Raw genomic sequence first — 27,770 nt, 5'->3', positions numbered from 1 at the left:
CCAAACTCCGAAGCACGTTTAAAACCTCTACTCGCTACAGCACTATTTACGATAGTATGTAGCTGCTGGTCCCAGAATAAGAGGCATGTGGAGCTAACGGGCATGTGGACTCCCCCCTCAACACCTTGATGACACCATTTGAGCCCCCGAATCCAGCTATACCTGCACTAGATATATCAATAAAATTCTCTGTTTTGTTTAAGTCAGTGTTTAGTCAGCCATTGCTGTAATAATGCTGTGTAACAAACAATTCCCACAACTTAATGGCCAAAAAAGAGAATTCTGTTGGTTGACGTAACTGAAAAGTCCAGCAGGGTATCTGGCACAGGTCTGGCTGGATGCAGGGGCTGAAATGGTGTCATTGAGGCTCTGTCACTCTCCAGATCTCAAACAGGCTTTCTCCACTCATTCGTGGATTCAATCAACAAATACTGATGGAGTGCCCACTATGTTCCAGATGCTGAGGTTACAGTGGTGAAAAGAGAGGCCTCTGCCCTCGGGATGCTTATGTTTTAGTGGGAGAGACAGACAATAAAAACGGAAGCAAACAAATAAGTAATCTAGTGCCAGGTAGTGATAAGAGCTATAAAGTAAATAAGGTGAGGAAGAAAACCATGCAAATACCCGGAGGGGAGGATTCCAAGTAGCACGGGACCATGAGTGCAAGGGCCCTGAGGGGCAGGATGTGCACAGTGTGTACCAGGTGTGGTCAGAGTGAGCTGAGCAGCCGGAAGGGAGACATAAACTAGGCAGGAAGGGGAGTGGCCAGATGGCCTGGACTATTGGACGTATGGTACAGAGTTTGGAATCTTGTTCCGGTGTTAAAGGAAGCCATAACAGGGTTTCAAACAGGAGAGTGTCATAAATTATAATACATGTGTATTTTAAACCTTGACCCTACGTAAGACGTGTTAAAGTGCCAGTTGTTTTTTTTTTTTTTTTCAATACAAACTATTTAGTAAATAGACTTTAAAGTCTGCTTTGAAGTAATGAGGTTGATATCTTAAAATTCAATATGGTTTCATTTGCCTAATGGTAATCAAGTATTTAATCTTTAGTTTGGGGGTTAATCAAACTAGGTTATGGGTCTCCCCTTTTATAGCCAGGATTGCTGATGGTACAGTTACAGAAAAGTCATCAAAAGTCAGCCTGCTTGCAAAAGCCAAACACTGTCAACACTTTCCCAAAGTTTCATAACAATCTAGCTTTTGCCTTAGATACCTCATGTCCTAAGTGACACCACTAGTAACACCACAGGACTGGTTTCGAGGTAGTTTCAGAGATGCCAATAATGGACATTCTTCCCATTTTGGTCAATTCATGGTCTAGCTTCTTAATACATTTAAAGTAGCTCTGTGTATGTGTGTGTGTGCATGCATGTGAGAGGGAGTGGGGAAGGAAAAAGAGAGAGAATCAGTGAAATAAAAGCATGTCTTCTGTCATTTTATAAGGTAAAAGAATTATCTGTTGAACTTGACATCGTTTTCACCTGCTCTTACTTTCCTACACCCCAAAAAGTTGGTCTTCTTTTCCAATGAACATATTCTTCATAAAATCAAATGAATATGATCCAGTAATTCCACTTATGGATATACTATATCCAAAAGATTTGAAAGCAAGGATTCAAACAAATATTTATACACCAATATTCATAGCAGCATTATCGACAATAGCCAGAAAGTGGAAGCAACCTAACTGTCCATTGACAAGTGAATAAACAAAATGTGGTATGTACACGCAATGGCATACTGAGCCCTAAAAAGAAAAGACATTCTGACACATGCAACAACATGGGTGAAACTTGAGGACATTACAGTAAGTGAGATAAGCCAGTCACAAAAGGACAAATATTGCATGATTTCACTTAGATGAGGCACTTCAAATTCATAGAAACAGGAAGTAGAGTTGTGGTTGCCAGGGTCTGGGCGGGGAGGGGAGACGGGTGTGGGGTTTTAGTTTGGGATGATGGAAACATTCTGGTAACAATTGCACAATAACGTGAATGTCGTTCATACCACTGAACTGGATTCTTAAATACGGTTAAGATGATAAATTTTACGTTATGCATGTTTTACCACACACACATACACACGAAAGTCAAATGGATTTTCTGCTCCAAAATCTTTCTAAAACCCAGGTCTAGCATAAGTCTGTCTGCTACAGACGCCAGCTACTGCCTCATTAAAGTGCAGTGTTTTTTTTGCGGTACGCGGGCCTCTCACTGTTGTGGCCTCTCCCGCTACGGAACACAGGCTCCGGACGCGCAGGCTCAGCGGCCATGGCTCACGGGCCCAGCCGCTCCGCGGCATGTGGGATCTTCCCGGACCGGGGCACGACCCCGCGTCCCCTGCATCGGCAGGCGGACTCTCAACCACTGCGCCACCAGGGATGCCCCTCTCATTCCATCTTAATAGCGCTGACAATTATTTCTTTGTATAAACAAGTGTTTAAATATTAGGTAAGCAAAGTCACTTGTGTAAACCTCATTGCTGCTAGGAAATTCACTGGAAGATGTGATCGCAGGCATGGATCCTCATTTCTTGAGGCACAATGTTAGTGCAGAAGCTCCTCCACGGTCACAAAGGTACAACCCATTCTCCATGGCAGCTTCTTTGTCCCCAGCCAGGCCCAGACGGCCTTTTTACACAGGGCATCATTTCAGTAGCCTTGAAGAGCAAGGCCTCCTCTTTCCAATCTTTAATGTGAGTGTCAATAAGGAAAATCTACGTGTCAGAATGCAAGTTGTCCATGTCACTTTAAAAGCCATAGAAACACCACACTTCTGTAATTCATACTTTTGGTCTAAATCAGCACACCACATTTTTATATCCAGCTCCATCACTTGCTGCAATGAAAGCTGGAAACTCTGATACAAAAATTTCTCTCCACAGGCTTCAAGGTTTCTGGTGCTAAATGTCCTTGTAGAGAGCTACCTCCTCAAGGAGGTGTCTAAGAGGATGCCTCGGCCTTCTGGTACCCCTGCCAGGTGCCGTGCTATTTGATGGGAAAGATGGTGCACAGCTGTGATTTTCTCTCAGAAGAAGTTCATCTTCCACACAGGTGGCAGGTACTTTTGTTTCAGTGAACTCAAAAAACTCCTGGAAGATCTTCCTCTTGTTCTCACTTCTTATCTGCCAGGCTGAGCCTCTTCAAGGGAGAAAGGTGACCTGCTATAGCTGGTGGTTAAGTGATAGTGGCATGTCTGGTGTGGACAGAGAGAGTGATGACTCGAGAGATGGTGGAGGGGGGTGAGTGCAAAGTGAGTCAAGGGAACCGGTGGTCCTGAGAAGTATAGGCTGCAGGGCAAGAGTGGAAGCAGAGACATCAGTTGGGGGACTGCTGTGTTTTTTAGGCAAGAAATGATGGAGGTTTGCACTAGGTTTGGTGGAAGTGGACGCGGTGAGACATGGTCAGATTGGGGAGATACTTTGAAGGTAGAGTTCTGAGGCTGTGCTGATACATTGGACGTGGAGTGTGTGGTTGAAAGAGAAGACAAGCATGGTCCCAAGTGTTCTGGACTGAGTGGATGGTGAGGCCGTTTGCTGAGATGAGGACTACAGCAGGAGGGGTAGGTTAGGGGGCATGTGGGAAACTCAAAACTTGATTCCAGCATGATGATGTGAAATGCCTATTAGATATTCAAGGGCAGATGTTAGGTAGGCAGTTGGGTATATGAGTCTGCAGTCCAGAGGAAAGGCATGCTGGAGAGATAGACTGGGTGGGAAGAAGAAGTCCCAGAATTCTACTTGCTGGGTCAGACCACACCACTCCGCCCCTGCCACACCTACACTGAGAGGTGTGAAAGAGAGAGTCTGGAAGGCTCTTTGGTGCCCTCCACTTCCACACTGGCGGGAGGGAAGACGGTCATGCCTCAACAAGGACAGTTGGGGTGGAATCGTGAGGATAAAGGGCTAGTTGGAGTGGGTTCAAGGGAGAATAGGATGGGAGGAAATGGAGACAGAAAGTATAGAAAATTCTTTTGAGGAGGAGAAAAATGTGGTAGTAATTGTAGGTAGACGGGAGTCAAGGGGGGCTTTTTTCTTTTTCCTTTAAGATGAGAGGAATTCCTAACTGTTGATCTTGCTGATGAGAAAGATCCAGTAGGGAGGAACAGATTTGCCGGTTCAGGAGACTGTGGAGGTAACTGAGGGAGCAAATCCTAGGCAAGAAGGGGCAGGATCTAGTGCCTTCACTGTCAGGGGGCAGAGGAAACAGGAGGAGAAGGCCAAGGACAGTCCTACCCAGACCACATGGAATCGTACCTCCAGCAAAGTGCAGTCCCATGAACTTCAGGAATGGAGGTCATGAGACCACCGTCCCATGCTGGGAAGGGAGAAACCCCTTTTTCAAGAATGTTCTCAGTCGAGCCAAAGCCTGTCCTTCTCCTGCTGGCACTGTGTTGGGGAAATACATTTGTTTTGAAGCCCTTCCACGAAACAACTCTAACTTTGACAAAAAGAGGAATTTACTAGAAGCATTCTGAGAGTCTCAGATACCTAAACGTGGGATGGAACGATTGCAACCAAGGACTGGAAGGCACTAGGACCCTCTCCCCACTTGTCAGCTCCCCTCCTTTCTGCACAGGGACTTCATTCACTTTTACCAACTGCCTTTCCAAAGAGAGAAGCACGGCCACTTCCCAGCCTCCTCTGGGAAGTCCTTTCTTTCTTCTCCAGACTGAACTTTGATGTCATTTAGTCTTGTGGCACTTATTCTGCATTTGAATTTTCCGGTGGTTTGTGTCATATCCCCTTACACCTGTGTTAATGAAACAAAACCCCTGCATACGCATCCCCGGACCCAGCGCGGGGCCAGGCATGTGGTGGGCACTCAGTAAAGTTTGTTGAGCAGTTGGCCGAGTGAGCGGCTGTTGGCCGTCTGCACTTTGCTCTTTGGGGAAATCTGAATTCTTGCGTCTCCAACAGAGAATTGCCCTTAAGGGGCCCAGTTTCACTTGCTCTTACCGAGCACACTTCTGCTTCCTTCATTTGCCTTGTGTCTTATTGTCATTCCATTTAGGGCAGTGGAAAGTCCAAGACCCTCTGCCCAAGTCACTTGAAGGTCCTATTCAAATAGGGTTTTCTCTTGTACTTCCCCCAAGATGACATTTGGGGAAAGAAGAGATAATTTTACTTTCGCTTTGCCAAGTAAAACTTAACTGAAATGCTGATATAGCTTCAGCCACAGTATCAGTCTAATTGTGAAGTAGGCCATTTGTCAAATACTCGACATTACTGGCCATGATAATAATAGGATCCAGTCAACATGTGTCTTGCATGTGTCAGTCCCTGTGCTGGGCCTTCTGAAGAAATCAAAGATGAATAGGCAGCTCTCTTCCTAGGAGAGCTGCCAGCCAAGGGCACCAGACAGCACCATAGCCACCGTATAAGACACGCCAGATGTGTTATTGCTTGGGCGCAGGGTCCTGTGGGAACACACACTGAGATCTCTCTCGGCTCAGGTGAGTAGGGAAGGTTTGGTTTGACTGGGCCTTGATGGAGAAGGTTCGGCAACATACGGATGAAAGAGGAAAGCCGCTGCCGTTGGAGACAGCAGGAAGAACAAATTCCTGGAGCAAGGAGAGCACCCCACAGAGTCAGGGCAGGGGGTAGGACTGGGGTGAGGTGAGGTCGAGTCAGAGCACGAAGACCCTTTGAGGAGTTTGGGCTCCTCTTCAGAGACAGCAGGAAGCCCTTGGAGGATCCTGACCTGGGGAGCGGAATGAGCAGTGGGTATTCAGGTGAGATCCAGAGAGGGTGAGGAAAGATGGTCTGAGCACACACCTGTCCACACAGGTGTGCAGAAGGGATGAGGGACAAATCAGTGCAGGAGGACATGTTGCACTCAGACATTCTGTCCTATGTGGGCCCATTTATAATTGCCACCTCCCCCTGGCTTCAGCCCCCCCTACTCTTTTTCCTCCTCCATCTCCTTTGTGGCCTCTATAACCTTAGTCAAACCCCACCCCACAAGCCGCATCTGGTGACACCTCTCATCTTCCCTCCCTGCCTCTCAGCTCCCTTGGTCCACCGCTGGTCGTTCTCTCCAGGGCCCAGTTTCAGCCTTGTTCCCAAAGACAACAGGAGAACTGGGGGAAGTCCCACCTGCTTATATTGCTCCTAGGACTTCCTGGAAATTCGTCTCCTCCGATAGGAACCAAGCTCCCACCGGGAGCCCTGTCGCGCTGGGCTACTGGCTTTTCGTGACGGGGAGGGGACTTGCCTCCACTGTGTTTTCTGATTATCGAGGCTTGGCTCCACCAGAGCAAGGGAGATGACGGGGCGGGGTGGGGGGGCACCCAGGTGGCTTCTATTTCCCCCCCTCCCTTTTGTGTTACGATGGTGTTCCCACTGAAGACCATTGCTCTCTGCAGAGAATTTGCCCCGGCCGGAGCCTTGGAAAAGGGAAGCAGTCATGATAAGCTCAGAGGAGCTAAAGAGTAAACCACAGTGGGAGTTCCCCTGGGCCACCTCCTCCGAAGCAGCCAAAAGCCAAGCAAGTTTCCGCCCAAGGTCTGCCTTTGGGGAAAAGAGAAGTTGACCTCGGCAGCCTCTCCCTGAGGTCATGCACGCAGGACCCTTAGTCCTCGAGCCAGTCATCAGCCAGGGTGGCCTCAGGCTTCTTCCCTCATATTCCCCATCAAAACTTAACCTTTGTCAGTCATTGCTTTCTGCTTCCTGGTCAGAGCAGGAGGTGGGCTCATGGCATGATGAGATCTCTGCCATCAGGAAGGAGATTAAATGAGGTCTTCTCCGGGCAATCGTGCCTCAAGCCACTTAGAAGACTTCTGGCTTCCGAGGATCTAATCCAGAGGATTCTCAGCCCTGCAGTAACCTGATGGTTGTAGAGGTGGGCAGGATCACCCCCAAATTAGAATTGCCTCCCTGATTTTCCAATCCTAAGGATTGTGTGAGGATGATGTTGGTTACGTTGTACACGAACATGATTGTGTCTATAAGTGACTTTGTGTGTGAGTTGCACATTGTGGCAATTTTAAAACATGTCTTCAAATTCTTGACACTCTTCCTATCAGTAAAAGTGTCTGTGTTTCCTTTCCTTGAATTTGAGCAGGCATGTAATGGCTTCTACCACTAGAATATGATAGAAATGATACTCTGTGAGTTCTAAACTGGGTCATAAGAGACCACTCGGCTCCTACATTTGTCACTGGAATGCTTGCTCTTAGGACCTTCAGCCACCATGTGAGAAGTATGACCAATTTGAGATTGCCACACTGGAGAGACCACGCAGAGAGATCCTGAGACTACGCGAAGAGAGCTGCCCGGCCAAACCCAGCTGTTCTAGCCGCAGCTGTTGAGACATTCCGGCTAAACCCCAGACATCGTGGAGCAGAGACCAGTCATCCATCCTGAGCCCGGCCCACGTTTCACATTCATGAGCAAAACAGATGATTATTGTTTGAAGCCACTAAGTGTTGGAAGCCGATTTGTTAGAAAGCATTTAGAAAGCAGTAGCCAACATATGTGTATAGATGTGGCAATTCATGTAAACACCATGGCTAGATACGAGGTTGTAGTTCACGTACATGTTTGTGATAATAATTGCAACATTGCAGCCCCCAGCACTTTACAACTGGAAGAAGTTGTTAGTTGTTAGGAGGCTTCATACTCTTCCTATTCTTATTTTCATGACAAACACTAGTAATTCCCTCAGCCCTAGCCAAGACGCCATGCTTCTTCAGTAGAAACTTCTGGCAAAATGACTGCAGTATGGAGAACACTTTCATCAGGCCATAGGTGCTTACTAGGTGTGCACAGATTTGGGAAATCATATTCTACCGTCAAGCCCCCTCCCCCATCCGTCTGCACCCCTCAGTCCACAGTAGATCAGTGTCATAGGTGTGCACTTCCAGACTCTCAGAAGCCTGGCTCCGTGGCCTTAGGATGGGTTCCAGGAAGGATCCCCCTATTTGAAGCTCTACCTCTGCAACTTCCTCTAATTATTCACCCTGCAGTTCCTTTGATGCAGTTCCCTATAATGTGGCATAGTTTCTTCTAGATGAAAAATTCTTTAGGGGCAGAAAGTTTTCTCCGGCGTTTAACACAAACCCCGGTACTCAGGAGCAGCTTAGTGTGTGTTTATGGAATAATTAAGTACACATATGGTAGAGACATGGTTGGACACAGAGTCATGGTTGGACCTAGAGACTGTCATATAGAGTGAATTAACTCAGAAAGAGAAAAACAAATATCATATAATACCACTTATATGTGGAACGTAGAGAAATGGTACAGATGAACCGGTTTGCAAGGCAGAAACAGAGGCACAGATGTAGAGAACAAGCAGATGGACACCAAGGGGAGAAAGGGAGGGGGTGGGATGAATTGGGAGATTGGGACTGACATATATACACTAATATGTATAAAATAGATAACTAATGAGAGCCTGCTGTATAGCACAGGGAACTCTACTTCACTTTGCTGTACAGTAGAAACTAACACAACATTGTAAAACAACTATACCTCAAAAAAAAAAATGTACGCATATGGTTTCCAGACCCCACCCATTCTGGCTGACTCCCTCAGACTGTACTCAGGTGAACCCCTGATGTCACACAAAGCTCCTCATGGGGACAGAGCTGCTCAGGAGATAGGGAACCATGTGCTGGTCCTTAATGGCCTAGATACAGGACCCCGGTGAACGCAGACTCAGGTGACAGTGGCATTGAGAAAGGATACCTCCCTTTGTCCCCCGCCTGGTTCCTGGTCAGCTACTTGTCTCTGTCCCACACTTTGCTCCACCGCAACACACCCCCACTCCAGTCTCTTCGCACTTTATATACAAATAATTCTTTTTGGAAAAGACTTTGTCTTCCACCTATCCTTGAAAAGTGAGTATTTGGAAATGCTCCAAGATAAACTAAAGCAGGCTACCATACTTAAGAATTTTAAAAATAATTCCTTTTCAGATCCAGAAGGTCAGGAATATAGAGCCTTTAACGTAGTTGGCCCCAGTTGTGACATCCGTGCGTTTCATTTGTTCAACAAAGATCAACTACCTGGCTTCCCTGGGTCCAGGCTTCGACACTGGCAAGAGAGAGAAAAAAGGTAGACCCTGACCTTGGAAGGCTTAATTGCCGCTCTTAAACCACATGCTTATACTACTTTCCCAGAAATGCTCATCACCATGGGAATGTAATGGTGGGAGAAAATAAATTTTCCCATCCCCATGGTGGTTCTTACGGTGCTTGGAGGAGAGAAAGCCGCCTGCCCTTGGCTTCCTGTGAACCCACAGGCATCCTCTAGGAGGGGAGGGGGCGACTTCCCCAGGGGACATCCTGGAGAAGTGGCTTGACCACGTGTCTGTACACTCCCTTGTTCTATACAGGTCCCGTGTCAGTTTAGAACTCCATGGAGAAAATGCCAAGGGAGGATTAGATGTGTGAGAGATTTAGTGGGGGGAAATGCCTGTGGGGGGGCGGGGAACGGGGAGGGAGGTGGAAGAGGCTGGGAGAGCTGTCAGACCACAGCGCAGGGCTGACCTGGCAGAAGAAGAGCCAGGAGGAAGGAAGATTAGGCAAGAAGAGCCTCAGGCTGGAGTGCAGTCTAAGCAAGGCTTTACAAAGCTGATGGCAAGTCACTGAATCAAAGTCACCTTTCGAAGGAGGCTGACCTACAGGAATCGCTCTTCCTATTCCTGCCTTGCCCAGTCATTGACCTGGGACAGCCTGTGGGTAGCGCGGCCTCAGTGCAGAGGCGGGTAGGCAGTAGATTCAGGGCCCGGCACCTGGGGCCCTTAGTCAATTACATTCTCGTGGTATGAGGTCTGAGAGGTGCGTTTTCATGGCCCACAAGTTCCTATGAACCAGTACCCTACGCACCATCTCTCCCTTCCTTCTCTGGAGATAATTCAGAACTGCAAGTTAAATGGATTTTTTTTTTTCCTGTTTGCAGCTCTTCAGAGACACTGATGCAGAGAATCAAAGTTACTCCATAAGTGGATAGAAAACAAAAAAGTGAATTCCGTTTCTCAAGGGACCCTGCATTATCTCCTCTTTCTCCCACCCACTACTCCTGCCTACTAGCGAGACTGGCTCCTCAGTCGACAGTAAGACGCAGCCAGCAGACAGGGATATGGTTCCCTAACTGCCTTAATTGCCAGGTACTCTGGTGAAGAGACTTGAAATCCACCCCCAGTGCTCTTCTTAGCCAGTAATTTCACCACGTCTGCCAGCTGTTTCCCAGAATTGGTGCCAAAGCTAAATAAATGGCAGATTTGCATTTCACTTGAAACTGTGCACTTAGGAAGTAATGCCTTTCCTGGGAAGCCCGATTTCTCATTAGTCCATAAAAGAATGATGGGGAGCCAGGGCTGATTAGGTCCCCACATTGCACCAGGTGTGGTTGTAGGCGCTACAGGGGTCATCTGTTTCATACCTCACCCCTCTGAGGTCAATGTGTATGGTCGCATTTTACAAACCCGGGGCACATAGTGAGGGAGCAGGGATTTGGGGAGGACCGAGGCTGGGTCCTCTGACTCCAAGTCTAGTGTTCTTTCTGGCTCCTAATTTCTATCCATACATTGGACAATTTGGCTGACTTAAGAGGAATTAGAGGGGGACTTCCCTGGTGGTCCAGTGGGTAAGACTCTGAGCCCCCGATGCAGGGAGCCCAGGTTCGATCCCTGGTCCGGGAACTAGATCCTCCGTGCATTCCACCAACTAAGAGTTTGCATGTCACAACTAAAGATCCCACGAGCCGCAGCTAAGAAGTCCACATGCCGCATCTAAGACCCAGTGCAGCCTAAATAAATAATTTTTAAAAAAAAAAGAGGAATTAGAGGTATTGGCTTATAGCAGGATTTTGTCTTCTATCAGAAGTTCTTGGGTTGTAAAGATTAACGTATTTGAATTACTGTGAGTAAAATGCTGTTAAGAGAGCTTGGAACACCGTGATCACACCTTTAGTGGCTGTGACCACAACTGCCACGAGGATGATGACCCACCTGAAAGTCTAGATCAGGAAATCGATCCTAGGAAAATTCCTTTGGGTTAAGGAGTCCTTTCTAATCAACCTCTTTTATAATCCTGGTGCTCAGGAGTAAAATATCAAGCTACTAATTTCCTAGTGTGACTTTTTAGAGGCTCTCTTACATTTAGGGTAGCCACAGATACTAGACTGTTTTGACAGGAGACTGGACTTAGGAAGTGAATAACAGAAAGGAAAGGGATGGAGAAGCTTGAACCCCTTTAGTTTTTTTAAATAAATTTATTTATTTTATTTATTCATTTTTGGCTGCGTTGGGTCTTCATTGCTGAGTGGGGGCTTTCTCTATTTGTGGTGAGTGGGGTCTACTCTTTTTTGCGGTTCGCTGGCTCTAGGCGTGTGGGCTTCAGTAGTTGCAGCACACGGGCTCAGCAGTTGTGGCTCACAGGCTTAGTTGCTCTGTGGCATGTGGGATCTTCCCGGACCAGGGATCAAACACCTGTCCCCTGCATTGGCAGGCGTATTCTTAACCACTGCACCACCAGGGAAGTCCCTAAAATGACCCATTTTAAAGTGAACAATTTAGTGACGTTTAGTATCTTCACAGTGGTGTGCAGCCACCACCTCTATGTGGTTCCAAAACGTTTTCATCACAAAATAAAAGCCTGTACCTACTAAGCAGTTACTCCCCTCTCCTCTTAGCCTCCGGCAATCACCAAGTTGCTTTCTGTCTCTGGATTTACTTATTCTGGATATTTCACATAAATGGAATCATACAATATGTGACCTCTTACGTTTGGCTTCTTTCACTTGGCCTCATGATTCTGAGGTTCATCCATGCTGTAACATGTATCCGCACTTCCTTTCTATGGCGGAATAATCTTCCACAATTTATCTCACCATCTGCAGATGGACATTTGGGTTGTTTCCACCTTTTGGCTATTTTAAGTGATGCTGTGAACATTCGTGTGTAAGGATTTGTGTGAGTCCCTGTTTTCAGTTCTTTTGGGCATATACTTATAAGTGGAATTTCTGGGTCATAAGGTAATTCTACATTTACTTTTTTTTTTTTTTTTCTTTTTGGCCGCGCTGCACAGCATGTGGGATCTTAGTTCCCCGGCCAGGGGTGGAACCCCTGCCCCAAGCTGTGGAAGAGGAATCCTAACCATTCGAGTGCCAGGAAAGTCCCTATAGTATTTAACTTCTTGAGGAACTGCTAAACTTTTCACAGGGGTTGCACTCTTTTACAATCCTGCTAGCAGTGTATAAGGGTTCTAATTTCTCTACGTCCTTGAATTTAAAACTTTAAATACTGCATTAGGGCTTCCCTGGTGGCGCAGTGGTTGAGAGTCCGCCTGCCGATGCAGGGGATACGGGTTCGTGCCCCCGTCCGGGAAGATCCCACATGCCGCGGAGCGGCTGGGCCCGTGAGCCATGGCCGCTGAGCCTGCGCGTCTGGAGCCTGTGCTCCACAACCGGAGAGGCCACAACAGTGAGAGGCCCGCGTACCCCCCCCCCCAAAAAGAAACCAACAAAAAAAACCTGCATTAATGACTTACAGGATGAGGAAGTGGCCTCTCTTTGAAACATTTTCTTCTTTCACATGTTAAACTTTCTCTTTCACACAGAGCCTACGTATGAAAGTGACAAGGAGGAAGGATACTATCAAGTGATGCAAACAGAAATTCCACCAGCCTCCAGATACCATGTGTCATATTACGCCAAGCTGCGTGAGTTTGTGCTTCAGACTGCCTTGGTCACTTCCAGGTGAACAAGCTCAAGACTTTGCTCTCCTGCAGGAAGAAGATGACCGACAGCGAATTTGGCTATATTCACATGCTGGCCCAGGACTACCTGAAGTACGTCTTGCAGATACCGCAACCTGGATCTGGTCCAAGCAAAACATCCAGGGTGTTACAAGACGTTGCTTTCTCAGTCCAAAACGAAGTTGAAAAGAATTTGAAACCATGCTTGGACAATATTGATGTTGTGTCCATAGACACCGCCAGAACAATATTCAACCAAGTGATGGAAAGGGAATTTGAAGATGGCATCATTAACTGGGGAAGGATTGTGACCATATTTGCATTTGAAGGCATTCTCATCAAGAAACTTCTAGGAGGGCGAATTGCCCCAGATGTGGACACTTACAAGGAGATTTCTTACTTTGTTGCAGAGTTCATAACCAAAAACACAGGAGAATGGATAAGGCAGAATGGAGGCTGGGTATGTGTGATGGAAATATTCTTCGTTGTTCTTTACTTTGAAATAGGAATTGACAGTTTCCTTGCTGATTAAAAAAAAAAAGAAACTACATAAGGATTATATTTTCCTTGGGTAGTTTGTTTTAAAAGTTTTAAAATTTTTAAATAAAATTTCTAGCTCATTTCCAATGAATCTTATAGTTGGAAAACTCTTGTGGTTTCAGTTTTTATTCCTAACCGTGTAAATTGCAGGAGTGAGTTTTGGGGATTAATAAAAGATGCACCTCCCTAATGCATCTTTAGAGTCAGAGTCTAGTCTGAGACTTAGCTCTTGTTAGCGTTGTCATGACAATGTAGAATTAGTACAGAAAGAGTTGGTATTAGATGCTGTTATATTTAGATATTATGTTACAAAAGACAGGTGTAAATTTTTACAAGTTCATTGCTTACAAATTGATTTTCTTTTTCAGTTTTCTAATATGACAAATTCTGGCTGGTAAAGCTTGGTGACTAAAAAAAAAATAATGTACTGCACCACCAGCAAGAAACTATTCAAGAATCTCCAAATAAAAATTCACTTTATTATCAGTGTCTCAAAAAGCTAAGATCGTGCAGGGAGCCTATATTACAATTCATATTGATAAGGGGCCTTTCCCAGCTGGACCTATATGCTTTTCTTTATATCCCAATACACTGAATACTTACTTTTTTACAGCACTTATGTCCTCTCTTCAACACAAACCCTGGCCTCCCCTCTTCCCAGAGCTATCCACTGGTATCAGTTCTTTTACATGCAAAACATGCCTGTTGAACATATCCATAGAAAATATACTCAGCACTTCTTTGTAAAAACAATTGTTATAAATTATTAAATACTATGTAACAATACTAATATAATACTAAATAATTTATAGTATTTATAAATTATTTGTATAAATAGTACATGGTATTCTTTTTTTTTTCATCCAAGGGCATTTTATTTTTTAAAATTTATTTATTTTTGGCTGTGTTAGGTCTCTGTTGCTGTGTGCAGGCCTTCTCTAGTTGGGGTGAGCGGGGGCTACTCTTCATTGTGGTGTGTGGGCTTCTCATTGCAGTGGCTTCTCTTGTTTCAGAGCACGGGCTCTAGGTGCATGGGCTTCACTAGTTGTGGCACATGGGTTCAGTAGTTGTGGCTCGCGGACTCTAGAGTGCAGGCTCAGTAGCTGTGGTGCATGGGCTTAGATGTTCCACGTTAATAAGTATTTAAAAGAGTACTACAGGGACTTCCCTGGCGGTCCAAGGGTTAATTAAGACTCCGAGCTTCCACTGCAGGGGGCTCAGTCGCAGCATATTCAAAAAAAAAAAAGAAAAGTACTACATATACACTGTTGTATGTAAATGCTGTTGAATGTTTGGTTATTTCTAGCTGATGGATATTTATTTATTTCCAGAGCTATCACAAACAATACTTCATTGAATATCTTTAATCATGTCTTCCCTTGTGTGTGTGTTTTTCTAGGATGGATATTGGGACACAGAATTGCTAGGTCATGGTGTAAACACTTTTTAAAATTTACTAGATTCTTGTCCTCCAAAGTGGTTCTACCAAGTCATGCTCCCGTCACAGCTTGTTCAAATATCCCACATTTCCTCCCATCCCGGCTGACTAACATTAGGTTATAGTAGTCTGTCATAGTTTCCCTATTCCGCTGGCTTAAAAATATATACCTAATTTATCTTGTTTTAATTCTTGTTTCCTTGATTACTAGTGAGGTTAAACATCTTTTCATATTGAGCGTCTTTACATGTGTTTATTGACCATTTGTAATTCTTATTCAGATAACTGCCTATTTATATCCTTTGCTGTTTTCCTATTATTTTGTCTTTTTCTCACTGATTTGTAGGAATTCTTGGAATATTCTGAACACAAATTATTTTTATATATGTGGTAGATATCTTCTAATTTGTTGTCTTTTAAAACTATAGATGTCTTCGGTGCTTATGTCTTAAACGTTGATGAAATCTTTTACTTGATGTTTTTTGCATTTTGTTGAGGTCTTCCTGCATAACGTTAGGGCTTACTGCAGCCACTCCCCTTTCTCCATCACCTTTTCTTCCTGGAACTCAGCCTGACTTGGGGCTAGACAAAGCATGTGAGATATTTGGTCGTGTTTTTTTCTGGTTGCTGTGGAAAGCTATACTGAAGGATGGGTGGAAATTTCAGCTATTACGCTGTGTAGGTTTCAAGTGAAGGCAGGAGTTTGTTAGCACAGAGGCCCACGTATGAGCATACTAGTTTACAAGCTCTGCATGGGTTTGCACTGTATTTGGAACACCCAGAAAATGAATAAACGTTATTGAAAATTTTACCTTCTTAACAATAAATTTTGTAAGCTCCTGGAACTCATACTTAGTGGAGGGTGTGGAATTGTCTCTGAGAAAGTCTAGAAGTGTACTCATCTTTTGGGGGTGGTACAGGTGTAAGTGTGAGTGAGTATGGCAGGATATAAACACACATGTGCGCCCCCCCACACACATCAGCCTTCACCAAGTCCTTATGTAGGTTTTAAGCTCTTGACTTTTACACTTGAACAGCTTAGACAGAATAGAAATGCCCTTTAAGATGTCATTTCAAAGCAACCTCAATATTCCTTTCCCAGCTCATAGGAGACACTGAATCTGTGCAAGACGGGCAGTGCTTTTTTGAATCAGTACAGACCAGCATGGCAAACCAGTATCTTCTTTGCATACTGATGTTTACAAATCTGCTCAAATGAATGAACCTACACTTGAATGACTTACTTCCAGGGAAAGGGTACAATCCCATGCCTGTGCTAGTGGAGTCAGGTGGCCCATAGGAAGAGAGGAAGATGAGGAGGCATTTTACAACTTCATCAAGAAGGAAGCACCAACTTCTGACTTTCTACCGTCCTGGAAAAATCTCCAAAAAAATCAACTGATCTCTTGTCCTGTCCACAGTCATTCATATGTGCTTGTCATTGGCTCCAGATTAAAGATGCATGCCTATAATGAGAGATGAGAGGGGCATTTCACCTACAACTAGAGAGTACCCATATTTAATTAAATTTTAAGTGTGCCCAGAGATTTTATGAAAACTTTTGGATCAAGAATGTGGTATGTGAGGACAGCAGAGATAATAAGAGCACCAACTCTGAATCAGACGGACCTGAGTTCATTTCATGCTTACTACCTGTGTGACATAAACAAGTTATTTAACTTCCCTAAACCTCATGTGTAAAATGGGGAGACTATTGCCGTCTATCTCCCAGGACGGGTGTAAGGATTAAATCAGTTAATATTATATATAAAGCACCCAGAACACAGTCTCCACGAATAAGAACTCAATACAAGCTTAGGGCTATTGTTATTATGAGTAGTAGTATTGCCTAACTTCCCTGAATAGATTCAATCTCCAGAAATTATATCATCAACTATAGTTAGATATTAGCCACCATCTAAAACAGATGCCCTGAAGGTTAAAAAATAAGACGAGTGTATCAAAAATGGGGTCATAATCTCATAAGTTAGATTATTTATGAGATTAAGTGAGCTACTTTCCTTTCTTTCTTCCTCCCCTTTTTCCTTCCCTCCCTCCCTCTTTCTCCCTTCTTTTCTTTCCTTTTTTTCTTTGCTGCTTCTCATCTCGCTTTCTAGTCCTCTTCCACATTTACCGTTATTTCCTCCTGTCCCTCTGCCAATTTGACGTGCTGAAAACGAATAGGCTCTCATAGATCTCACAGGAGAGCTAGTGCTGTTTGTTTTTATCAGTCTTTGGCATTCATGAGGAAAGGCTGGTTCTTAAAAACCATTAGAATGTGCCTGAGATGAAATTCATCTCACCCCTTGGGATTGCCTTTCCTTTGCAGCTAGGTGGCTTTCTTACTTTTGCCCTCTTCAGTTAAGCATTCTCCGGGGCCTGTGCTGGTTGAGTGGAAAGGACACTCAGCCCTCAGCTCCACACGGGAGGAATCATGTCTACCTAATGCACCATCGCATACCACATGCTTGGCCCAGGGCCTATGGTATAGAAGGTAGCCAACAAATATTTGTTGATGGAGTGATTGAATGAACTAGCATAGAAACTGAGATGTGAACTCTGGTTTTCCCATTCACTAGAAGTGTGATCTTGAGTGAGTTTCAGAAGTAACTTGAAACTCAAATTCCTAATATAATAAATATAATAAATATTATATTATATGTAATATATAATGAAGACAGTAATACGTACCTTAGAAGGGAAGTTAAAAGATTAAAGGACATTTCTGTAAGAGTGCTTTGTAAACTGTCAGATATTAATACAACTATGAAGGTTATATGGGAAATTCCAGGAAGTTTAAATATGTAATTCTTAAAACTACTCTAATACCAAAAGAAAGCCCCTTTTGAAAGTAGGGATGTACAGGCAGAATTGGTGCTTTCCAAGCGACCAGTATATTAAAGCCTGAGTCATAAGAGTTAGGCAAAGTAGGTTGTATTTTTTTATGATCGTCTTGCTTTAAATAATGGTCTGGTGAAGGCAGATAAAAGGACATACACAGGCATGTAGACGACTGACTAAGTATTCAATCCGGCAAAGGCATCTCCAAAAGGCGTAAAGATCTAGCAGCAATGTAAAACAATCTCAAGAATTCTTACAAATCCTTTGATTAAATAGATTTGGGGGCCAGATTCGTCTTGTATTTCTTTTGAATTTTAACTTGAGATTTAAAAATCATTTAATGAAAACTAAGGTGAAACATAGTTCAAGTCTTCCTGTAGGTCCTTCAGGAAACCTAAGTTCAGCTCTCTAACTTTGGGAGTCACCCGTGACCCCTTTCCCTCAACCCTCCATTCAACTCATCAGCAAATTCTGTTGGGGGCACCTTTGAAATACTGCATATCCAGTGCCTCCAGGCAACTTTCCTCTCTCACTGGACTATGTCAAGAGCCTCCTACCAGTGTCCCTACTTCCCTGCTTGCCCTGCGATGGTCTGTTCTCCACATAGCAGTCAGAGTGATTTTTTAAACAGCTTGCCTCACTTATTCCATGTTAACACTTTCAGTGTCTACAGAATATCCCTCCAGTTTTATGCATGATAATTTACTTAAGCCACTCCCAACTGTTAGACATTTGGGTTGGTTTCTGTTTTCCCTTCTTAGAAATAATGCTTCAATACTGAACATGAAGATGGTTTTCCCCCCACATTTTAGAAGACCACCTCATGATCACTTTCTAACACTAGAATGATTGGTTCACATAGGAGTATAATTACACTACTTATACATATTGGAATACATGTTGCTTTCAGAAGGTTTGTATCAATGGGACAATGTCACAACTTTACCGGCATTGGGCGGAACCATTAGATATAATTTTGAGGGCTTAATAGGCTTAAGATAACAAGGTCAATTTAATAGGTCTAAAAAACAGTAACATATATTAAAATGTGAATTTATTTAACTGCTAGTAATGTGGAATTTTTTCCCATATACTTTTTTAAAGACAATTCTATTTTTTTATACAGCAGGTTCTTATTAGTTATCTATTTTATACATATTAGTGTATATATGGCAATCCCAACCTCCCAATTCATCCCACCCACTCTTCCCCCCTGCTTTCTCTAGTTGTGGTGAGTGGGAGCTACTCTTTGTTGGGGTGCGCGGTCTTCTCATTGTGGTGGCTCCTCTTGTGGTGGAGCACAGGCTCTAGGCGCGCGGGCTTCAACAGTTGTGGCGCACGGGCTCAGTTGCTCCGTGGCATGTGGGATCCTCCCTGACCAGGGCTTGAACCCGTGTCCCCTGAATTGGCAGGCGGACTCCCAACCACTGCGCCACCAGGGAAGCCCCCACTCCATATACTTGTTAATCATTTATATTTCTCTATATTTCTCTTTTTAACAGCCTTTGCTTTTTTTTTTTTTCTTTGGTACGCGGGCCTCTCACCGCTGTGGCCTCCAGCCCACGGGCCCAACCGCTCCGCAGCATGCGGGAACCTCCCGGACTGGGGCACGAACCCACGTCCCTTGCACCGGCAGGCGGAACCCCAACCACCGCGCGACAAGGGAAGCCCAGCCTTTGCCTTTTTTAACTATTAAGGGCTTGATGATTTTTCTCTTACATTTCAACGAACTCTTTCATGGCAAATGTAAATAGTCTCCTGGTCTGTTGTTCTTATTTTAGTTTCTTATCGTTTTAAAAAAACTTTCATCTTCGTATTGCTGAATTTGTCAGTTTTTTCCTTTGTTCATGCTTTAATATTTATTCCTTTATTTATTTATTTTGGCTGCGCCCGGTCTTAGTTGTCGCATGCGGGTTTCTTAGTTGTGACATGCATGCGGGATCTAGTTCCCCGACCAGGGATCGAACCCGGGCCCCCTGCATTGGGAGCACGGAGTCTTACCACTGGACCACCAGGGAAGTCCCTCCTTTATTCATGCTTTAGTTTAGAACTTTAATATATATGAGGATGACATATTAACTGCCTATTGTAATAGATGGTGATCGTTGTAACAATAATAAAAAGCATTTTAGAGTGCCCCATTAACACGGGGTTTGTGAAAATTCTAGGAAGGCGAGCACTGAAGTGCATGCACACCTAGAATGTACGGGAAATGTGTGAGTGTGTAAGGGCAGGGGATAGAGGAAGAAGAGAAGGGGCAGTCTGTCTCCTCTGTTAGCATGTGACAGCATGCATCTCCCAGCATGACTCCACACTTCACACAGAGGGTTAGTGGACGCTGGCTTTCTTGCTCAGTCTTTTCAATGGAAAATCCACCTGACTGGTGTTTGTCTGCACTGCCAGTGATGCTCAAAAAGACAATTCCAAGGCACTACAGAGTTCTCTGTCAAAGAAATATGCTTGGTTTACATTTTGATGTTAGTCACACTAGACTGTGAACTACTTGAAGGCATTTGTAACCCCCAGAAATGGAACTTGCTGGAGGCAGAGCAAATGTTTACAGGACGAACATTAAAAAAAAATTATTTTAACTATTTTCTGATCTTCTTGGTGGTGGTTTGAAAATTTACGGAGTGAAAAGAACGGTGTCTGCATCCCAGTAGAGGTCCAAGCACTAAGAAGTCAGGTAACCTTATGTAACTTATTTTTTTCTGGACCTCAGTTTCCTCATTTGTGAAAATAAGAGAGGGCATTAGGCCGGGTGATCTCAGAGGTACTTTTCAGTGAGGATGCTCTATAAGAATAGATTATAAATTAATTACATACAGTGTCCGGTTTATACTCTTATATTTTTTTAAAAGAACATGTCTGATCAAAAAGAGAATGAACTGTAATGGAAACCACAATGTTCTCACAGGCTCAGAGGCACTGATTGAATCTCGCTTTACTGTTGAGTCCTTATGACTCTCAGCACAACGGGGTTTACAAATATAAATGCATATTTCAATACCAGACATTTGAAAGAAAAAGAGGGAAAAAAAAGATAGATTTTCTGTCCTCTAGAGCTATGCCATCCAATATAGCAGCTGCTTGTCACTTGTGACCTTGAACAGTTGCAGTGTGGCTGGTCTGAATTAAGAGATGCCCTAAGTACAAACACACATTGGGTTTTAAAGATTCAGTACAAAAAAAAGTAAAATATCTTGTTTCCATATTGAAATCATAAGTTTATTTATTTACTCATTCATTCATTCATTTATTTTTGGCTGTGAGGCAGGCATGCGGGATCCTAGTTCAGCAAGCAGGGATCGAACCCACGCCCCCTGCAGTGGAAGTGCAGAGTCTTAACCACTAGACCGCTAGGGAACTCCCAAAATCACAACATTTTAGATGAACTAAATATATTTGAAAAATTAATTTTGCCTCTTTTTACTTTTAAAAATGTGGCTACTGGGAATTCCCTGGCGACCCAGTGGTTAGGACTCTGCGCTTTCACTGCAGAAGGTGTGGGTTCAATCCCTGGTTGGGGAACTAAGATCCCGCAAAAAAAAAAAAAAAAAAAATGTGGCTACTAAAAAAAAATTACATCGCAAGCTCGCACTATATTTTTATTGGACAGCGCTGCTCTAGAGCAGTCTGGAATGGGAGATAGAGAATGATAATAGGATGAATAGAATAAAACTGGTGAAAGTACAGAGAAGATTGACTACCTGCATTATTTAAATGAAAGTTTCTTTGCTTTTCATTCCAGAAAACTTAGTCTCCACTAATTGTTAAAATGTTAAATTTGTTCTCTCATAGGAAAATGGCTTTGTAAAGAAGTTTGAACCCAAGTCTGGCTGGCTGACTTTTCTGGAAGTTACAGGAAAGATCTGTGAAATATTATGTCTCCTGAAGCAGTACTATTGACCAAAAAGGACACTCCATATTGTGAAATCTGCATTATTTTCTTGAATCGTACAAGAAGCACTTGCCAACACTTACTTCTACTTCTAAACAAATAACTTTGATGATATAACTTGACATTCCAGAGTTATGGGAATTTTGTCCCCATTTTAATGAATAAATTGTATGTATTTGTTTCTATACATAATTTGTGTCCTGCCTGTGGGTCCAACAAAAGGGTAAAGCTCAATACAGGGTACAGAGATTGAATTAAGAGAATGATGACCAGGAAGGTGATGTCTTTGGCAGATTTTCTTAAGGGTGTGTCCATTACCCCAAAATCATTTTCGGTGTCACCAGTCTAGACTAATGATGGGTGAGGTCTGCTTCCCATGTACCTCTGGGCTCCAAGCTTTCTGGAGTCCCCAGTGCCCCTAGATGCTTACATAGGGTTTTCCACCAATGCCCTCTCCGCCACACTTTAGAGTTGCCATGTAAAGTTGATGAATATGGCAACCAGATATGGAGAAGACTCCGGGATAGTCTGAACAAAGACAGGTAAACGATTCAACGTTGGGCCACTGTTAAACTCTCTATTTAAAAATTTCACAAAGTAGAAAATTATGTCACTTATTAGCCCCTGTGTTCTGATTTTTAGGTCAGCAAATCTGGTTGCGATATGGGAGCACGGTACCTTGTTCTCGACTTTCCCACTCTTCCTTTTCCTCCCTCAATACAATATCTGCCCCACTGGGGCTTGCTTTTCCTTTCCTAGGAAGTTGTTGATTGATCCAATAAAGAAACCAGAGCCTTCCCTCCCCAGCAACCCCCTTCAGGCTATGGGCATTTTCACAGGGGCTTTCAGTTAATTCATGCTTTACCTCTCATAGTGATTCTTAACGGTGGGGATTAGGACTTTGGGGCAAGTCAGCAGGGAAATATTTTTGACAAAAGTAGCTTTGGTTACTTATCAAATCACATCGGAGAGGCAACTACCTAGGCCACCTGGGCTTGTGTCTGCAGGAGGCAGGGAGCATTTTCTTCTTCCTCCTTCAGCCAAGTGCCTCCCCTCCCCCTTCTGAAATGAGTTCCGTTTTAATTCATTTTTGCATTAATCAGAGCTAAGTGGTGGGAATGAATAGTCATGAACGGACATAAACAGGAAGCATGTGTAAGGGTACTGCTACCTGGAATACACTTGCACAAGAAACCACAAACCCTGGCTTTTACACTGCCATGATCTATTTAACAAAGTGACACTGGGATATCACTGACCGTTTCTGGCTTGGTTGGTGACCTGGTCTTTCAAAGTGCAGCTCACTGTGTGCTCTGTTTAGCACTTTGCTTAAAAGAAAAAAGACTTTTATGAACCTCAACTCCTACCTCAAGCCAAACACAAAAATGAAAGTGAAAACAGATCACAGACCTAAATGTTAACTATAAAACTCCAAGAGGAAAACACAGGAGAAAATCTTCACAACCTTGGAGTAGGCAAAGATTTCTTAGCTACAACACACAAAACCTGAACCAGAAAAGAAAAAAAATGGTAATTTAGAAATCACCAAAATTTTAAAATTCTTTTAAAAAGACACAGTTAAGCACTCAAAGAGAGGGTATGTGAATTATATTTCAATAAAGCTGTTTAAAAAAAAAATCTCAAAGCAAGCCATGGAATGAGAGATAACATATGTCACATTATTATCTGACAAAGGACTTGTATCCAAAATAAATATAATATTCGTACAATTCGATAACAACAAAACCATCAACCTAATTTAAAAATTGGCAAAAGGGCTTCCCTGGTGGCGCAGTGGTTGAGAGTCTGCCTGCCGATGCAGGGGACACGGGTTCGTGCCCCGGTCCCGGAAGATCCCACATGCCACGGAGCTGCTGGGCCCGTGAGCCGTGGCCGCTGAGCCTGCGCGTCCGGAGCCTGTGCTCCGCAACGGGAGAGGCCACAACAGTGAGAGGCCCGCGTACCGCAAAAAAAAAATTGGCAAAAAATTGGAACAAACTTCACACACAAAAGTAAAAGGTCAACAGACATGGAAAAGATGCTGGACACCATTAATCATGAGGGAGATGCAAATTAAAACCACAATGAGGTCACTGCACATCCTCCAGGGTGGCTAAAATAAAAAAGACTAATAATACCACCCTTGAGGAAGATGTGGAATAACTGGAACTCTCATCCACCACTGGTGATAATGGTAAACTGTACAACTGCTTTGGAAAACAGATCGGCAACTTCTCATATAGTTAAACACATACTTGCTGTAGGGCCCAGCAACTCCACTCTTAGGTATTTATTCAAAAGAAATAAAAACATAGGGACTTCCCTGGTGGAGCAGTGGTTAAGAAGCCACCTGCCAATGCAGGGGACATGGGTTTGAGCCTTGGTCCAGGAAGATCCCACCTGCCACGGAGCAACTAAGCCCATGCACCACAACTACGGAGCCTGCGAGCCACAACTACTGAAGCCCGTGCGCCTAGAGCCTGTGCTCTGCAACAAGAGAAGCCACTGCAATGAGAAGCTAGCGCACCGCAGCGAAGAGTAGCCCCTGTTCACTGCAATTAAAGAAAGCCCGCATGCAGCAATGAAGACCCAACACAGCCAAAAATAAATAAATAAATACATTTATTTTTTAAAAAATCACTTCCTTACTCTATGGCCCTACAATTTGTTCCAGGCCCATCTTGTTCCTGCCTCAACTCGAGAATCAAGAAGCCCTGGTTGTTTATCAGAGAATATTTAGAAATCAAGATCTGGATGCTAGATTTCATTGCTACTGCAGTGTCACTGCTTCTGGCCCTCTCCCAAACAGAGCTAGGAAATATATGTGTGCTTTTAACATACATATCTCTATTTATTTCTGTATCTATCCATTTGTTTATATATTTAAAATCATGGTTTCATACTGACACTTCGTTTGTTTTTTGGAGTATAGTTGATTTACAATGTTGTGTTAGTTTCAATACTGACACTTCTAATTATCCAGCACCACAGGGTTCATTCCCCAATTCCCTCTTTCTTTATGTGTAACTTGTTTTTCCAACAAGGAGAAACCTGACTCATTATCCATAGTATCTTTCCTTATTTGTTCAATTCTAGAATAAAGTCGCTTCACAATTGTTAATATACACCCCTGTAAAAAATAAACGTACTAACTAGAGTGCAGTATTTGTATAAAGTTATTTTTGTCTTTGGCCTTACAGTATACAGTCAAAATACTGTTTTCCAAACTTACTTAGTTTTTTTTCTTCTCCACCCACTTGCTGTGGTTATGCTAATCACTGACAATACAGTTCAGTTTGTTCGTCCCTGCTTGTATTCTATTTTGGCTTCTCTCCACACCCTTCTTGTATGTATATGTAGAACATTATAAGGGTTCCCATTTCTCCATACCCTTGTCAACATTTATCTCTTGCTTTTTGACTATAGCCACCCTAGTAAGAAGTGGTACGTCTCTGTGGTTTTGATTTGGATTTCTCTAATGACTAATGGTGATCTTTTTAAGTGCTTATTGGTCATTTGGATATCTGATGTGGAGAAATGTCTATTCAAGTCCTTTGCGCATTTTAAAATTGGATTATATATATATATTTTTAATTGTTGAGTTTGAGTTCTTTATATATTTTAGATACAAGTCCCTTGTCAGATATATGACTTGTGTGAATATTCTGTCCCAGTCTGTAGGCTGTCTTTTCATTTTCTTGATAGTGTCCTTTGATGCACAAATGTTTTTAATTTTGATGAAGTCCAATTTACTTCTCCTTTCTTGCTTGTGGTGTTGGTGTTATAAGAAACCACTGCCGAAGCCAAGGTGATGAAGATTTATGCCTATGTTTTCTTCCAAGAGTTTCATTTTAGCTCTTATATTTAGGTCTTTGATCTGCTTAGATCAAAGATAACTTTTGCATGTAGACATTTAGTTGTCCCAGCATCATTTGTTAGAAAAGACTATTCTTTACCTATAGAATTATCTTGGTACTTTTGTCAAAAAAAAAAAAATTGACTATAAATGTAAAGGCTTATTTCTGGACTCTCAATTCTATGACATTTTCCTATCTTTAAGCAAATACCATACTGTCTTGATTACTGTAACTTTGTAGTAACTTTTGAAGTTGGAAAGTGTGAGTTTTCCAACTCTGTTCTTCTTTTTCAAGGTTGTTGTGAATATTCTGGGTTCCTTGCATTTCCATATGAATTTTAGGATTGGCTTATTGATTTCTGCAAAAAGGCCAAATTTGATAGGGGCTGCATTGATTCTATAGAATAATTTGTGGAGTACTGCATATCTTAAAAATACTAAGTCTTCCGATCTATAAACATGAGCTGTCTTTTCACTTATACAGGTTTTCTTTCTTTCAACAATGCTATGTTGCTTTCAGAAGTTTAACTCTCCCTTTGTTAAATTTATTCCTAAGTATTTTATTTTTCTAATGCTCTTGTAAATGGAATTGTTTTTTAAATGTCAGATTATTCATTGTTAGCATATAGAAATCTGTATTAGACTTCTTCAGAGAAACTGAACCAATAGGATATATATATCTTATTATATATACCTGATAATATATCTATTAATATTATTTCCTGATATATGTGTGTGTATATATATATATATATATATATATGCATTGATACAGAACAAATAGACAATATCTATCTATAAAGAGAATATAAATAATTGGCTTATGTGATTATGGAGGCTAGGAAGTCTGTTCTATGTCTCCTTCTGCTCTTTCTATCCTATTCCACTGGTCCACTGTATATTCAAGTGGCAGTATCACACTGTTTATTTTCTCTAAATTTCCAACAATTTCAGTTTATTTTCTTTACCCACCGAATTATTAACTTTCTCACCTTTTCATCAGATTACTGAGCCTTTCTCCACGCCTCGTTATTCCCTTGAGCTACTATCCTCTCTCCTCCCAATCCAGGTCACATGCCCTGCAAGAGAAAAAAATTCTTGGTTTCTCCACTTCCTCAAGTCTTCAGTTTCTGAAGGCACAGAACTTTCTTTTTTTAAAAATTTCATTTTAGTTTTTTGGCCATGCGGCATGTGGGGTCTCAGTTCCCCCACCAGGGATGAACCCGCACCCCCTGCTTTGGAAGCGTTGTCTTAACCACTGGACCGCCAGGGAAGTCCCAGAACAGAACTTTTATAGTAGGAGCAAGTTCCAGTTATTCTACAGTGAAAATATTGTTGGACCTTGAGCCTGTAATGAACTAACTTTCAGTCCTGAGTTCTCCAGAGGTGAACAGAAGAGACATGCTGATAGTAAAAAAAAATCACTTGCTTCATCAAGCATCTGTCCCGCCCATCGGCAGTAAACCAGCTCCCGCCCAGCTACTGGAAAAGAAAAAGAGGAAGGCGTTATTACAGACAAAAAAAAGTCATCTTCCCTTTAGCTAACAGGTCTGTGTATCATGCAGATTTCTCTATTCGGCCTGCCTTTGCCTTTTCAGGCCCCAGAGAGCCCCAGTACTACACGACACGTGGCACCGAGGGAATCCTGAGTCTTTATAGAACTCCTTCCAGTAGTACCGCCGGCCCCGGGAGGTCAGGCGTGCAGATCTGTCACGCCTGCCCTCGACTTGCTGGGGGAGGGGCGTACATTGACCGCGAAGGCTCCACGTAGTTCGGGTACCAAGGGCGGGAGGCGTGGTGCGCCCGGCGACCCGGAAGCGGGGGGCCAGCGGACCCAGCGGCCTGCGGACGGGACTCGGATCGCACCCGCGAGATGGCGGCGGCGGCCGTGAGCAGCGCCAAGCGGAGCCTGCGGGCCGAGCTGAAGCGGCGTCTGCGGGCGCTGAGCGCCGAGGAGCGGCTGCGCCAGTCCCGCCTCTTGGCCCAGAAGGTGGGAGAACGCTACAACAGCCACCGTTCATGCCGGACCCGGCAGCCTCCAGGCCTGCGGATCTGCGCAGGCGCAAGCCTCAGGCGCGCGCACGTCCGCCCGGCGCGCGCACGTCCTCTGAGGGCGCGCAGTGTTCCCCTCAGCGCGCGAAAGTCCTGTTGTGGGTGTTGGAACGCTGTTGGGCTCAGTGTTCGCGCCGTGGAGAGTTATGGGGTTTGTGAGGGAGAGGATGGAAGTGGGTGACAGACTGCTGAGGTAAGAGCAGCGTGAGAGCAGAAAGATCTGGAGGGGAAGAGGGGCGGACACCTGAGCGCCAGTGTGTCTTCAGTGAGTCTTAGAGTCTTAATGAATTACAGGGGACTTCCCCGCGGCGGTCCGGTGGTTAGGACTCAGCGCTCCCACTGCAGGGGGCGCGGGTTGGCTCCCTGGTCGGGGAACTAAGGTCGCACATGCCACGCAGCGCGACCAAAAAAAAAAAAAAAAAAAAAAAAG

The 27,770-nt window shown here is 43.7% G+C and overlaps 2 protein-coding genes and 1 long non-coding RNA gene across 22 annotated transcripts in view; 2 read left to right on the top strand and 1 right to left on the bottom strand.

Moving 5' to 3' along the window:
* Nucleotides 1-12,495: 12,495 nt before the first annotated feature.
* BCL2A1 (BCL2 related protein A1) lies at nt 12,496-21,612 on the top strand. Its single transcript, XM_024742781.1, has 2 exons — nt 12,496-13,172; nt 21,333-21,612. Exons 1-2 carry the CDS (start codon nt 12,753-12,755, stop codon nt 21,438-21,440), a joined length of 528 nt encoding a protein of 175 aa, XP_024598549.1. The 5' UTR covers nt 12,496-12,752; the 3' UTR covers nt 21,441-21,612.
* Nucleotides 14,799-26,756, bottom strand: LOC112398306 (uncharacterized). Its single transcript, XR_003002989.1, has 3 exons — nt 26,652-26,756; nt 26,281-26,367; nt 14,799-16,156 (listed from the first exon to the last, which is right to left on the bottom strand). It is a non-coding gene; the product is annotated as an uncharacterized LOC112398306 (long non-coding RNA).
* A 272-nt stretch (nt 26,757-27,028) lies between these two features.
* Nucleotides 27,029-27,770, top strand: part of MTHFS (methenyltetrahydrofolate synthetase) — a 269,324-nt gene continuing 268,582 nt past the window's right edge. For 19 of the 20 annotated variants that reach the window (XR_003002979.1, XR_003002981.1, XR_003002987.1 and 16 more), the window contains exon 1: nt 27,130-27,278. Coding sequence is in view for 2 of the 20 variants with exons in the window: in XM_024742780.1 (XP_024598548.1) it covers nt 27,162-27,278 (117 nt within the window). In the remaining 18 variants the exon portion in view is untranslated. Of the gene's footprint in view, nt 27,279-27,770 lie in introns of all 20 variants that reach the window. The other variant, XM_024742779.1, reaches the window with a different exon arrangement.

The sequence above is a fragment of the Neophocaena asiaeorientalis genome, unplaced genomic scaffold (genome assembly GCF_003031525.2).
Source record: "Neophocaena asiaeorientalis asiaeorientalis breed wild unplaced genomic scaffold, Neophocaena_asiaeorientalis_V1.1 scaffold155, whole genome shotgun sequence".
In the NCBI taxonomy this organism is placed as follows: domain Eukaryota; kingdom Metazoa; phylum Chordata; class Mammalia; order Artiodactyla; family Phocoenidae; genus Neophocaena; species Neophocaena asiaeorientalis.
This window is presented reverse-complemented; position numbering and strand designations above follow the sequence as displayed.